This window comes from Wolffia australiana, chromosome 18 (assembly GCF_029677425.1).
Source record: "Wolffia australiana isolate 7733 chromosome 18, ASM2967742v1".
NCBI lineage: Eukaryota > Viridiplantae > Streptophyta > Magnoliopsida > Alismatales > Araceae > Wolffia > Wolffia australiana.
The window spans coordinates 2004813-2017459 of record NC_135852.1 but is presented as its reverse complement, the minus strand read 5'-3'; the positions used below and the strand labels follow the sequence as shown (position 1 = coordinate 2017459).

General features: G+C 43.0%; 1 protein-coding gene across 7 annotated transcripts in view; it reads right to left on the bottom strand.

Moving 5' to 3' along the window:
* LOC144715333 (uncharacterized) overlaps positions 1–11851 on the bottom strand; it is a 38660-nt gene extending 26809 nt beyond the window's left edge. The window contains exons 1-3 of one of the 7 annotated variants that reach the window (XM_078590274.1): positions 11620–11851; positions 9483–9722; positions 3289–3437 (exon numbers count right to left, since the gene is read on the bottom strand). In XM_078590274.1, the coding sequence (XP_078446400.1) occupies positions 3289–3437; positions 9483–9485 (152 nt within the window). In that variant the 5' untranslated portion in view covers positions 9486–9722; positions 11620–11851. Of the gene's footprint in view, positions 1–3288; positions 3438–9482; positions 9723–11075; positions 11394–11619 lie in introns of those variants that run through there. The other 6 variants (XM_078590275.1, XM_078590280.1, XM_078590279.1 and 3 more) reach the window with 6 other exon arrangements.
* Between the last annotated feature and the right edge of the window lie 796 nt (positions 11852–12647).

The following is a 12647-nucleotide window of genomic DNA, read 5'->3' as shown; positions in this document are numbered from 1 at the left end:
TCTTTACACAGAAAACCTAATCAAATGGGTGGGGTGCCAGGTAGGACCAGCTGTTTCCTGGCAGTTTCACACGGTACCCATCAGAGATCTGCAACAAGGCAAGAAACTAGTCTAACAATTGGTTGTGTTACGTGCATGATCTTCACCGGCAGCAATTGTGTTTGGAAAGTATTAATCACGAATTGCAGGAATATTGGATGTACTCAAATATTCAACACAATGTTATGAGCCTGATCTTCACTGGCGACGACCATGCTTTCATAGTATTAATGATGTAGCCCAGAAGCCCATTTTCTGAGGCCCATTAGCAAGCTGTGGCCCAAGAAGGAGATTCTTCTAAAACTGACAGAATCTGCAGAAATATACCTAGAGCCCCCCTCAAAATCCTCTGACAGGATTTTCTCTGACAGGATTATCTCTGACAGGATTATCTCTGACAAGATCTTCTGACAGGATTATCTCTGACAAGATCTTCTGACAGGAGTATCTCTGACAAGATCTTCTAACTGAATCCTCTGCCAGATGCTTCTTCTGCCAGAATCTCTGCTCTAACTTGTCAGATCTGCAAATCTTCTGTTTTGTCCCATCAGGATCTTCTTGAGCCACACAAATATCTCCTGACAGCTTCTACAGGCCCCAGAATCTGCAGGATATCTCTGCTCAGCCCTAACAAGCTGCTTATCTTCTGTTTTAGCTTGTCAGATTTGTTTTCTCAATGTTTTGACTTGTCTTGTCATGGGTACAGTCATTATGGACGACCTTGCACTCCTTGTGGCCTATATAAGGCCCCCATGTACCCCTGACTAAGGCATTATTGAAATCTATTGTCTTGTTGAAACTGTTGTTTCTCCCCTCTGAGTGTTCTCTTTGTTAGAGAGTGCTTGTGTGCTTGTGGATTCAAGTACAACCCCTTGTGAACTCAAGGGTTGGAGAAGCTAGTTCTTTGGACTCAGGGCTTAGCGACTTCAAGTAGAGCAAGGCTTGTGGATTCAAGTCGTGTTCCTACACTGTTCCCGTGCTAAGGCTGCGTCAATTAATCACAAATTGCAGGAATATCGAATGTACCAAATATTCAACACAATAGACAAATACTTCAAGATTTGACCAATGGAATGAAATCTGTGAGTATTTTGAAGCATAGAAATCCCTTCAAGAATGATCCCAGAATGATGAAGACTCAGAGATCTTCACGAGAGAGAGAAAGGGAAGAATACAGAGAGAGTGAGGGAGAGCCTGATCAGCCTCTTCCTGATATGTTGTAAGGCAAACCAAATGGGAACTCCTTCCTGATGACTATGGCCAATCTCCAGTACTGCCAATCGCAACTGTCTTCAAGAATACCCCCCTTGATAACTCTGTCTTTTTTTATACTTCAATTTCCCCCCCCCTACTCAAATGTGACTCGAGTGGCTTTAGGTTGGATGATGTCTCCTCAGCTTATTCTCATGATAGGTCCTTAGAGGCACCTTATCATTGAGCCTCTTTCATCTCTCTCTCAAGCTGTGAGAGGGTCGCCTGCTATAAGCAACCAGCATTCCCTTCAAATATTCTCCATGTGGTCACGTGTATATAAGAGCTCATGGATCTCTATCCTGTTTTAGAAAGGCTGAAGTAAAATACTCTTGTGTGAGGAATATCCCGCTTAAGTGGGTGTCCATGTGATACGATCCCCATCGTATCTTGGGAATTCTTGCCATTTTACCAATAAGAGTTATTGATAGACCCCAACAGTAACATATCGGCGTCGAGCCAGGAAGATGGGATGAGCAGGGTTGATTGGCATTGGCATGGGTAATGATGATGGGCCTGATCAGGGTCTGTCTAGCAGGGCCAACTCTGGGGTTGAGAACGAAGACCGAATATTAGGGCTTGGAGGGGAACAGGACCAGGCATCGGAGAGGAAGAACCATACAGCAGAGGACGCTGAAGGAGAGAAGACAACAAGGGAAATGCCACAGCACAATGCTCTCTCTCTCTCCCACTCTCCCTATGTTCTTTATCCCTCTTTCCGCCCCCCACCTACGGGGATTCCGCCATTCTGGCGGATCCTTGCTTGCTTGCTTATTGCAAGTTGAGGACCTTATTGTTTGGTATTTTGGGAACGGGAAGCAACTCTGAACTTTCCTCTCTTCTGGCTGAGTTGGGCCTATCAATTATCTCTGTCATTTCCATTCTGCATGTATTTTCCTATAAACAGGGCAGCAATCCCTTTAGGAGGGCAGCCAAGAAGTATATGGAAGTTGTTAGCTCTCAAGTCCCTTTCTCCGGCAATACTCTTCTTGCCACCTACCTTCCTCAGCCGATGACCTTCCCGGCCCTCTCCTTCCCCTGAGTTCTGGGAGACGATCTCATTGCCAGTTTGATACAGACCTGCAAGGTCGTATTGGAGAGAGAACGTAAGGGAGGGAGAAGGCGCTGGGATGGTTGGCAGCGCAGGGACAGGGAATGCCGGGGTGGACTTCGGCACGATGAGAGGCAGGCGGAGTGGATGACGCCTAAGAGAAGGTCCAACCGAGTCGACGTTGTCGGAGGGATGATAGTGGCGGGATGGACATCACCAGGGAGCCAGACACATTTTTTGATACTTCTTGGCTGCCCTCCTAAAGGGAGGGCTGTCCTATTTAAACGAATTGCATAAGGTCCAAATGACCTGAATGCCCCTATTGGGCCGGAATGACGAGAGAGACCTCAATACGATGGCTATTGTATCACAGTTCTCCACAATCCTCATCTTTTCTCAAGAAGAACAATCTGGTTCTTATCACCACATCACCCATCTGTTAAGTGGTTTACTTCCTACATGGGAGATAAATCACTGAACTAGTGGGGCCCAGGGCCATCGTCATAGGGCCAGTATTTGAACAGACCACAGATAAAATGTAGAATGCGCTTGCCTGTCCCAAAACCTAGCAGACAAACAGGAAGGAGCTGCCTGCGGCCCTGGTCTCCTGACTTTTAAGGATTTTTTTAATTTTCAAAAAAAACAAAGGATTTTTTTTCTTTGAAGTTCAAAAATAGCTGCCACTTTCTATTAAGTACATTTTATTTTTTTTGAAAGAACTTTTTATTGAGTACATGATTAATTGCGAAGGCATTTTTTATCAAAATAATGATTACAGAGGCAAACTCAAATCGGAGTAATACTCCAACTAACTTCATAAAGCATCATGTAATAGAAGTTCTTGTCAAATGGACATTAGTTAGAATTAAGAATAGAATGTACGATGTTTCAAGAAAAAGAATAGAATGAACAAATGACAAAACTAATGTACAAATCACACAATTTACCTTGTAACGAATGATTCCACCACTTTTTTCCGTTCTTCTTTTGTCATTCTACTGCGATGCTTTTTCCCTTCAAAATCACTACCTTTTGCCATAGCAAACCTTTGACCAGCCCAGCAAGATCTCCCCGCTTGCATTTTTGATAACCAGGCCTACGTATGTTCAATAAGAGTCCATGGATAGAGCGAATCGTGTGGAAATTTAAAATTAAACTAAAGAATATTTCTTCAAGACGAGGAAATAACTAAAATTTTGAGCTGTCTATTTCATGAAACTAAATGAGAATAATGAACCAAATCAGATTAACCATGGTGTGGTAATCAAGTAAAGTGGCGTAATCCAAGCAAGATCAAGGGACATATCATAGCTTTTTGTCAAAAATGATATGAAGATGAAGAAACAACAAAATACTCACGCCTAAAAACAATAAATTAAGCATTATTTCCCACTTTTTGCCAAAAACACAATACACCCACTATTTCATCCTTCACATCCTGTAATACCACATAATCCACAGGATACTTTTTCTTAAGAAAAACATAATTCACCAGATCCAATACTAATAATAAACAATGTGGTACACTAAGCCTGTTGAAAAATATATCTTCTGTGCCCTCATTAAACTAAAAACCAATCTGGGTCTTCCCTTCACCGTATGCATTTTACATAAGGATTGTATTTTGCAATTCTACTCTTCTGAGATCCCATAAGCACATAATGGATCCTCATTGTAACACTACGATCAGGTATTGGCCTCTATCTACAAACATTTAAAACCCTCACCACTCCAGGGAATACAATAGCAGACTATTGCTTAACCTTTATTGTAGCTTCATAGGAAAACAAGGCTACCTCAGTTCTTGATGTCACCCACACTGGACGAAGCCAAAAGATCTTTTCCAAACGTCCATTATGAACATGTGGCTCTTGTCGCCCATCTATTTTATTGGACCTTTAACTATTGTTTTGACTGTTTTGCTTTATTGGGCTCTGGAGTTTCCAGAAACCAGTAGGAGCTGACATGTCAGGATTTGGGTCTGTCAGATGATCAGCTTCGTATTATCAATGCTTATATCTCATTCTAGTGTAAGTGAAACAATCGATACAGCCTCAAATTTATTCGTCTAGATCTTGGAAGGAAAATGTGAGCAATGGTCGACGTCCCTTTTAGATGGTGAGGCCATGCGTGGTTCAAACACTGACAGATCAAGGGTAGATACCTGTTACAATCCCCATGGAGATCGTAATTAAAATTCAAGAAATAGGACTAGGGACAGAGAGAGAGACAGGAGAGACAGGAGAGGAAAGAGAGATGAAGAGATAGAGAGATAGGGAACGAATCCTCAAGAATTACTGGATCTGTAATTCTTGCCTTCACAATGCCTGAATCCAGCATATGTGCTCAAACTTGACTTGATCATTTTCCTCCCCCTTGAGTGGGTAGATTAGGGGTATTTTGATGTAGCCCAGAAGGCTGCGTCATATTTTTAGACACACAGTTACTCCAGTAGCGGTTAATTCCCGCCATAAGTTTAGCCAACCACTGAGCCTTCTTAGACCATGTTAAATAATGATGAGACCTCATTTTCCTCTCTTGTTGATTCTCCTCCCTTTGGTAGCAACAGAGACCTGGCGGCTAGGGTTTGAATAAGCTGAAAAGCACGCGATTCTATTCTTCCGCGCTGGATTGAATCCCCCGTCACTTACAGAGAATGGTAGACCCCACTTACTAATATGACTTATTCAGGGAATGAGTCACGTGAAACACATTCAAGTGGGCCACTTATAATTGTAGCCCGCATACTGCATTCTATCATTCTAAAGAAACAAATGGTCTGGCCCATTTAGAGGAATAATAACGGATATAAAAATAACAATACGTTTTTTGAAATATAAAAGGGGTGAACACCAATGAATCGGAGAACTCCCAATCAGGACCTTACAGTCCCTTCACCATCAATCTGATCATTTTCAAACCCTCCCCTCACTGCATGTCGCCCTCTGGAGCCATGTTGCCTTTAAACCCTCCGCTTCATGTATGGCTCCATCTGCGGAAGCCGTTCTTCCCTTGAACAGTACCTTGTTCGGATATAACCAGATGTCCCACAACACCACCAATGCTCATGCAGCTTCATTTCCTTTACCTCTGCAATTTCGGACTGAGTCCCGAAAAGTCTCTTCAGATGTCATCTTCACCCCTGATAATACCCGGTTCGCCCAAGTTGTATGAAGAAATGAGCACTCAAAGAATAGATGATTGCAGTCTTCTTCCCCATTAGAGCATGCAGGCATTGTGATAATGTGTTCTGATATAGCCTTTTGCGAAAGACTTTTGTCATTATTCTTCTTCGTGCTAGCAGCCAACCAAAGATCCTCACCTTCAGCAGGACTCTTTGTCGCCATATGAATCTGCATGCCTTGATTAGCGACATGTCTTTCTCTCACCCCTACCGGATCTTTGCATAGGCCTTCTGGATCGAGAAGGGGCCATCTGTCCATACCCAACCATCCTGCTCTCAGTAATTTGGTCTTAATTGGATTAGGAATTGTTGCATGTCCATGAGTTCAGACACTCGCTGCTCGGATAAGGCACCATGTAAGATTAGTGTCCACGCTCCATCCCAACAGTCTCGAACATGGGCATTTTGAATTTATACGAGTGCGTACAGATGAGGGAACGTCTCACTCAAGATGCTTCATGCCGACCACGCATCCCTCCAATATTGAAACGTCACCCCGTCGCCAAACTTGGTAGAAAAGAATCCTTGTACTTGTTGAAAGATCTGTCTAAGCCATTGCAAGAATGGCAATGCCCCCCAATACGGATCTGCCTTTCTATCCCAATTCAGTCCCCTACTATAGATGTCTCGCAGTAATTTGATGACAAGATCGTCCCGTGGATTCATAGTTCTGTCTATCCATTTAGATAATAATGACGTGTTCATACTCTGCATGTGCATAATCCCCAAACCTCCCATTTTGCTGGGACGACATACCTTGTCCCAAGCCACCATCAGAAGTCCCCTGCTTTGTTTGGGCCCAAATCCTCTCCATAGAAAGCATCTCATTATGCCTTCTAATTTCTTCCCAACTTCCGCTGGCATTTTGAATACTGAGAGGTAGAATATCGGAATGAACGAGAGTACTAATCACATCAACACTAATCGACCCCCTCTCGACAACACCTAACCTTGCCACCCCTCCAGTTGTCTTTCCACCACAAACATCGGTTGCCAATCTGCACTTGACCTCCTCCCCTTTGTCAGTTGTAGCCCCAGATACCTCATTGGGAGTCTCCAAATCAGTGTTCTCAGTATCTCTGCGCACGGTGTCTCCTCTTCTGGATATAGGCCATTGCACAAAAAGTCTGATTTACTCCGGTTGATTTTTAGTCCCGAAAAATCTGTGAATAGATCAATTATGATAGATAGGTGGTGTCATCAGCATACTGGAGTAGTGCAATCCTTGTGAGCATGCCTGATTGGTGCAGACTGCGAGTGCATCACTGCTAGGACAAACAATAATGGTACTAATGGTCATGTTCGTCGTACCCCTCTTTGTGGCTAGATTCAACCTCCTTTTGGTTGTCTGTTTATCAGCACCATGCACGAGTGCATTGTAATGCATCTCTTCACCCAGATGATCCATTCCTCAAGGAAATCCCTCCTTTTCATAGAGGCCCACAGAAAATCCCAGTCTAATGAATCGTAAACCTTGGCAAAATCGACCTTCCACATGAACCCTCTTGTACCATTCCTCTTTTATGATGCTAGTATTTCTCCTACTTTTTACTGTGCTGTCCACCAAGAATCTACCTGGAATGAAGGTTGACTGAGCGGGTCCAACAAGCTCTCCTATCTTCCCTCAACCTGTTTGCCAGCACCTGGGCAATAATCAGATAGATAGAGTTTGACAGTGAAATGGGTCTGAAATCTTCAATTCTGTCCGCCCCTTGACATTTCAGCATGAGGAACAAATAGTTCTACTGATCTTCTCCATATTCCCTTGTCCTTGTCTAATCTTCAAATGTGGACATCACATCTGGTCCAACCAGATTCCAACATTCACTGTAAAACAATACTGGAATGCCGTCAAGACCTGGAGCTCCCTCCTCATTCAGCTCCTTGGTTGCCGCCTTGACCTCCTCTTCTGAAACGAACAGATCAATTCTGCTTGGTGTTCAAGGCTCACCATCTTTGCCCCCCTACCGCACTACTTCCACCGGTTCCATTCCCCCTTTTTAAGAAATGATTGGAAGTGGTCTGCAATGGCCTGTCCCACTGCCTGTGATCCAATGTGTTCCCAATGTCCCACCTTTATTCTCAATATTTGATACGTATGTCTCGTGCCATTTGCCACCTTTATTCTCAATATTGGAAGAATCTCATATTCGCATCGCCAGCGTGAAGCTATAATAATCTCGAATGTTGTCTCCTGTCCATCCCCAATTTCTTGTCTTCCTCTGCCACCACCCCCAGCCATCCTCTACATTCTTGAGAACCTTCAAACAATTAAGAGGATTCTTGGGATTAACAAGTTACTACAGACAATTTGTATCAGGATATGCAGTCTTGGCACAACCTCTTACAAATGGTCCTTCAAATGGTCAGAAATGGCACAACCTCCAATTTCTTGTCTTCCTCTGCCACCAACCCCAGCCATCCTCTACATTCTTGAGAACCTTCAAACAATTAAGAGGATTCTTGGGATTATCAAGTTACTACAGACAATTTGTATCAGGATATGCAGTCTTGGAAAAACTCCTTCAAATGGTCAGAGGAGACAGAAAAAACCTTTACAACTTTGCAGCAGCCTTAACAATTACCCCATACTTCAACTACCAAATTGCCTTTTTCGGTAGAGACAGATGCATCCAGGCAAGCAGTGGGAGCAGTGTTGCGCTAAAAATCTCTCCCAATTGCATACTTTGGTCAGGTATTATCTCAACATTCCAAATTCAAGTCTGCTTATGAAAGAGAATTAATTGCTGTGGTCTGGGTAGTACAGAAATTGATGCTCTATTTAATGTTTCAGAAATTCTATTTTTACACAGAGTTCCTATAAGACCAAAAAGAAATTCCACTACATTATCACGTGGCTGTCACAACTGCTGGGGTTTGAATTTGAAACTCATTACAAGTACGGAAAAAGTAACATCATGGCAGATGCACTCTCCCGATCTATATCAGAAGCAGACAAAAAATTTCAGCTGATCCAAAAATTGGCAAAAATCAAGGTATCCTTAGCAACTGCTCTGTCTGACCATCCAGACTACTCCCTAACTCAGGGCCTCCTCTGCTACTGAAATTGCATTACGTTAACTACTGATTCATCTTTGATTCACCAAGTTTTAAAAGAGTTCCACGACTCCAATATAGAGGGACATGGCAGATACCAAAGGACATATAAACACATCTCTCAACAAGTATTTTGGAAAGGCATGAAGAAGGTAATAAAATTGTACGTCAACCAATGCCTTATTTTTCAACAACACAAATTATCTACTTCGTCACCAGTAGGATTATTGCAACTGTTACCCATCCCAAAGCAAATATGGGAAGATATTACAATGAATTTCATCGAAAGTTACCAAGCTCTAACGGTTTTCATTTGATCATGGTCATTGTGGTTAGGTTTAGCAAGTATGCACATTATTTTGCAGTGAAGCATCCGTTTTCAGCCAGAACTATTGCAGAGTTATTTGTTAAAGATATTGTGAAACTGCATGGAATACTGAATTCCATCATCTTTGATAGAGGTAGTCTTTTCAGAAGTCACTGATACGAACCTTGATCTTGGCTCCTGTCGGAAGGAGGGGAGGATGAGGCGAGGTAGAAATTCCCGGGGTAGAGAGGTGAAACGGGAAGGATAGGAGAGGAGGCCGAGCGGAGGGGGTAGGCAGCCGAGGACGAGCCTCCTGAAGACGCGGCGAAGTAGAGACGATCACGAGGACAGGGATCGTGGAGAGAGACGGTGAGCGGATATAGACGAGACAGGAGGGGAGGGAAAACACCAAAGATCACTTAAGAACCAAACTTCCAGTCTGCCCTCCCTAGAGGGAGGGCTGTGCTATTTAAAGGAACATAAAGCCAAACATGATGAGAATGCCCCGACGTGGCCTGGGGAACCCTATCAGTCACTTATGGGGAGAGTTACACAAGCTACAAGGGACACAATTGAAGTTCACTTCTTCTTACCATCCTGAAACGGCTGGTCAAACCGAGGTTGTCAATAGGGGATTATAATGGTACTCACGGTGTTTCACCTCAGAAGACCCCAAGGAATGGGCCCACTGGCTCCATTGGGCAGAATATAATTACAACACTTCTTTCCACACATCCATCAAGACATCTCCATTTAAAGCTGTGTATGAAAGAGAGCCACCATCCCTACTTCAATATGGCTCACCCCCATCTCCATTTGCCTCAATTGACCGCCTGTTGCAGGAACGGGATTTAATGATCAATACTTTAAAATCACATCTGGCAAAGGCCCAATCAAGAATGAAAACTCAGGCAGACAAACATAGAAGAGATGAATCATTCTCAGAAGGAGACTTGGTGTATCTAAAAATTCGACCATATTGAATGAAGTCCCTGGCCAAAGGATCATTCGAAAAATTAGGACCCAAATACTTTGGTCCATTCAAGGTCCTAAAAAAGATTGGTGCTGTTGCGTAGCGTTTAGAGTTCCCAGATCACTCATCGTTACACCCAGTCTTCCATGCATCACAACTTAAACGAGCCTTGGGACTTACTAATATTCCACAACCTCTTCCCTCCTTTTTATCTTCAGAATGGGAATGGCAGGTCATACCAGAAGACATCCTCCAAGTACGACATGCAGCCAAAGGACCGGAGGTGATAGTCAAATGGCATAATCTACCAACAGCAGTACACCTGGACATGACTTTTCCCCAATTCAAGCTTGAGGACAAGCTTCTACTGCATGGAGGGAGTATTGATGCGCAACATTTCTTCTCCAAGCATAACCAAAGGAAGAAAATAAGGCACCTGTGAGAAGATCCCACGCTGACTGAACATGTGTGGGAACGGGTATAAATAAAGGGAAACGGGAGAGAACAAGGACTAGTTTTTCAAGAATTCAGTTGCTAAGAGCAGACTGACAGCTGGGGAGCAGGATCGGGCCTGCAAAACAGAAGGGGAGAGCTCAAGGGAGATCTCCATCGACTCCATCCCCACTCATCTTTGTTTGGCCTCGCTTATCTGCTAAATTCTTTTTTCTAATCTGTGGACGAACCTGTTATCAACATCGATAGATTGATACTGCAAGATTTTGCATACTATTGAATAGATATTCGATCTCATTTATACAAGCTTCTTCAGTTCGATATCAATCGACCTGTAGATAGATTAGGGTTTCCATGAAAGAAAGACATTCAATTTTATTAAAGATAAGGTGGGAAGGCCCAAATTATACAGGGTTGTGTGTGTCTCCATGATTATTAGCGCAGAGAAAATTATTAAAAATGATGAGATAAAAGTCCAAAGATGAGAAAAACTTGATAATTATATTCTTTGGAGGTCATGAAACTGTAAAGTTAACAAAAAATGGAAAGTTTTAGACTATGATTTCCCATTCAAATCTTACAAATGTGAGGGAATGGAATGGAATAAACCTCACCATTTAATCTTCCGCTCTAAAAGCATAAATAATATTACTAGACTACGCTACGAGCCTCCAGTTTTCGTGAAAGACAAAGAGATCTAGACGTAAAAACATAAATATCTGATAACATATATCTCCATTTTTTGAAATGCACATCATACCAGGAATCCGCAAAGCAACGCAAATGCATAAAATGCATATTCCCAAAACTATGGTAAAGTAGTGAAAAGTCGGATAACTAGTAGCTGCCTAAATATCGCTTTCAAGAAAACAGCAATGTGCCACAAATTCAGCGTCAAACTTCACTTGCATTACTTTCCGCGTCATAAACTTGATACAAATAACGTCAAATACCCCGACGTCCTTAACCCGCCAGTAACTAAGTCTAACAGCATCAGAAACGCACCAATCACGGTCCATATCACAAGTTTCTCCACTATCCCGTCGTTAAATCACTGACAGTAATCCGGCTCTTTAAATCGCCAAATAATAATCTAACGACGCCACAACAACTTTCTCAGACTTTTGACAAAGATCAAGAGACAAAACTCAGGTTTACACAACCGTCTCACTCCCAACTCCAAAAGTCAAAAAATTCATAGATTAAGTATGAGAAAAACGAGCCAGGCCGCCGACCGAAGAACACAATGATTACAGAACTCTGCGCCAAACGTAAAGAACCACGGAAAAAAAAGAGAAACGAACTTGAACTTGCTGCGAATTCGAGAAACGAACTTGAACTTGTTGTGGTCAACCAACGATCATTCACCAGCGCGGGATCTCTCTCGCTTTGTACGAAAACGAACGAAGTTGCTTCTCTCGCTGTTGAGGTTGGCGCGAGTTGGTGAGAGGAGAAAAATATGAACCCCGAAATGATGTTGATGGGGCGTCTTTCTAATACTTAATGGGCTACAAACCTGCAGGCAGCCGGCCCAAAAGAGAAATGTTCTCTCTCTCTCTCTCTCTCTCTCTCTCTCTCTCTCCCTCCTTTCATTCTCTCTCTCTCTCTCTCTCTCTCTCTCTCTCTCTCTCTCCCTCCTTTCATTCTCTCTCTCTCTCTATTTCATTCTCTCTCCCTCTCTTTCATTCTCTCTCTCTCTCTCTTTCATTCTCGCTCTCTCTCTCTTTCATTCTCTCTCTCTCTCTTTCATTCTCTCGCTCTCTCTCTTTCATTCTCTCGCTCTCTCTCTCTTTCATTCTCTCGCTCTCTCTCTTTCATTCTCTCGCTCTCTCTCTTTCATTCTCTCTCTCTCTCTCTTTCTTTCTCTCTCTCTCTCTCTCTCTCTCTCTCTCTCTCTCTCTCTCTTTCTCTCGCTCTCTCTCTTTCATTCTCTCGCTCTCTCTCTTTCATTCTCTCGCTCTCTCTCTCTTTCATTCTCTCGCTCTCTCTCTTTCATTCTCTCCCTCTCTCATTCTCTCTTTCATTCTCTCGCTCTCTCTCTTTCGTTCTCTCCCTCTCTCATTCTCTCTTTCATTCTCTCCCTCTTTCATTCTCTCCCTCTCGTTCTCTCTTTCATTCTGTCTCTCTTTCTTTCATTCTCTCCCTCTTTCATTCTGTCTCTCTCTCTTTCATTCTCTCCCTCTTTCATTCTCTCCCTCTCGTTCTCTCTTTCATTCTGTCTCTCTTTCTTTCATTCTCTCCCTCTTTCATTCTGTCTCTCTCTCTTTCATTCTCTCCCTCTTTCATTCTCTCTCTCATTGTTTCTCTTTCTCTTTCATTCTCTCTCTCTCTC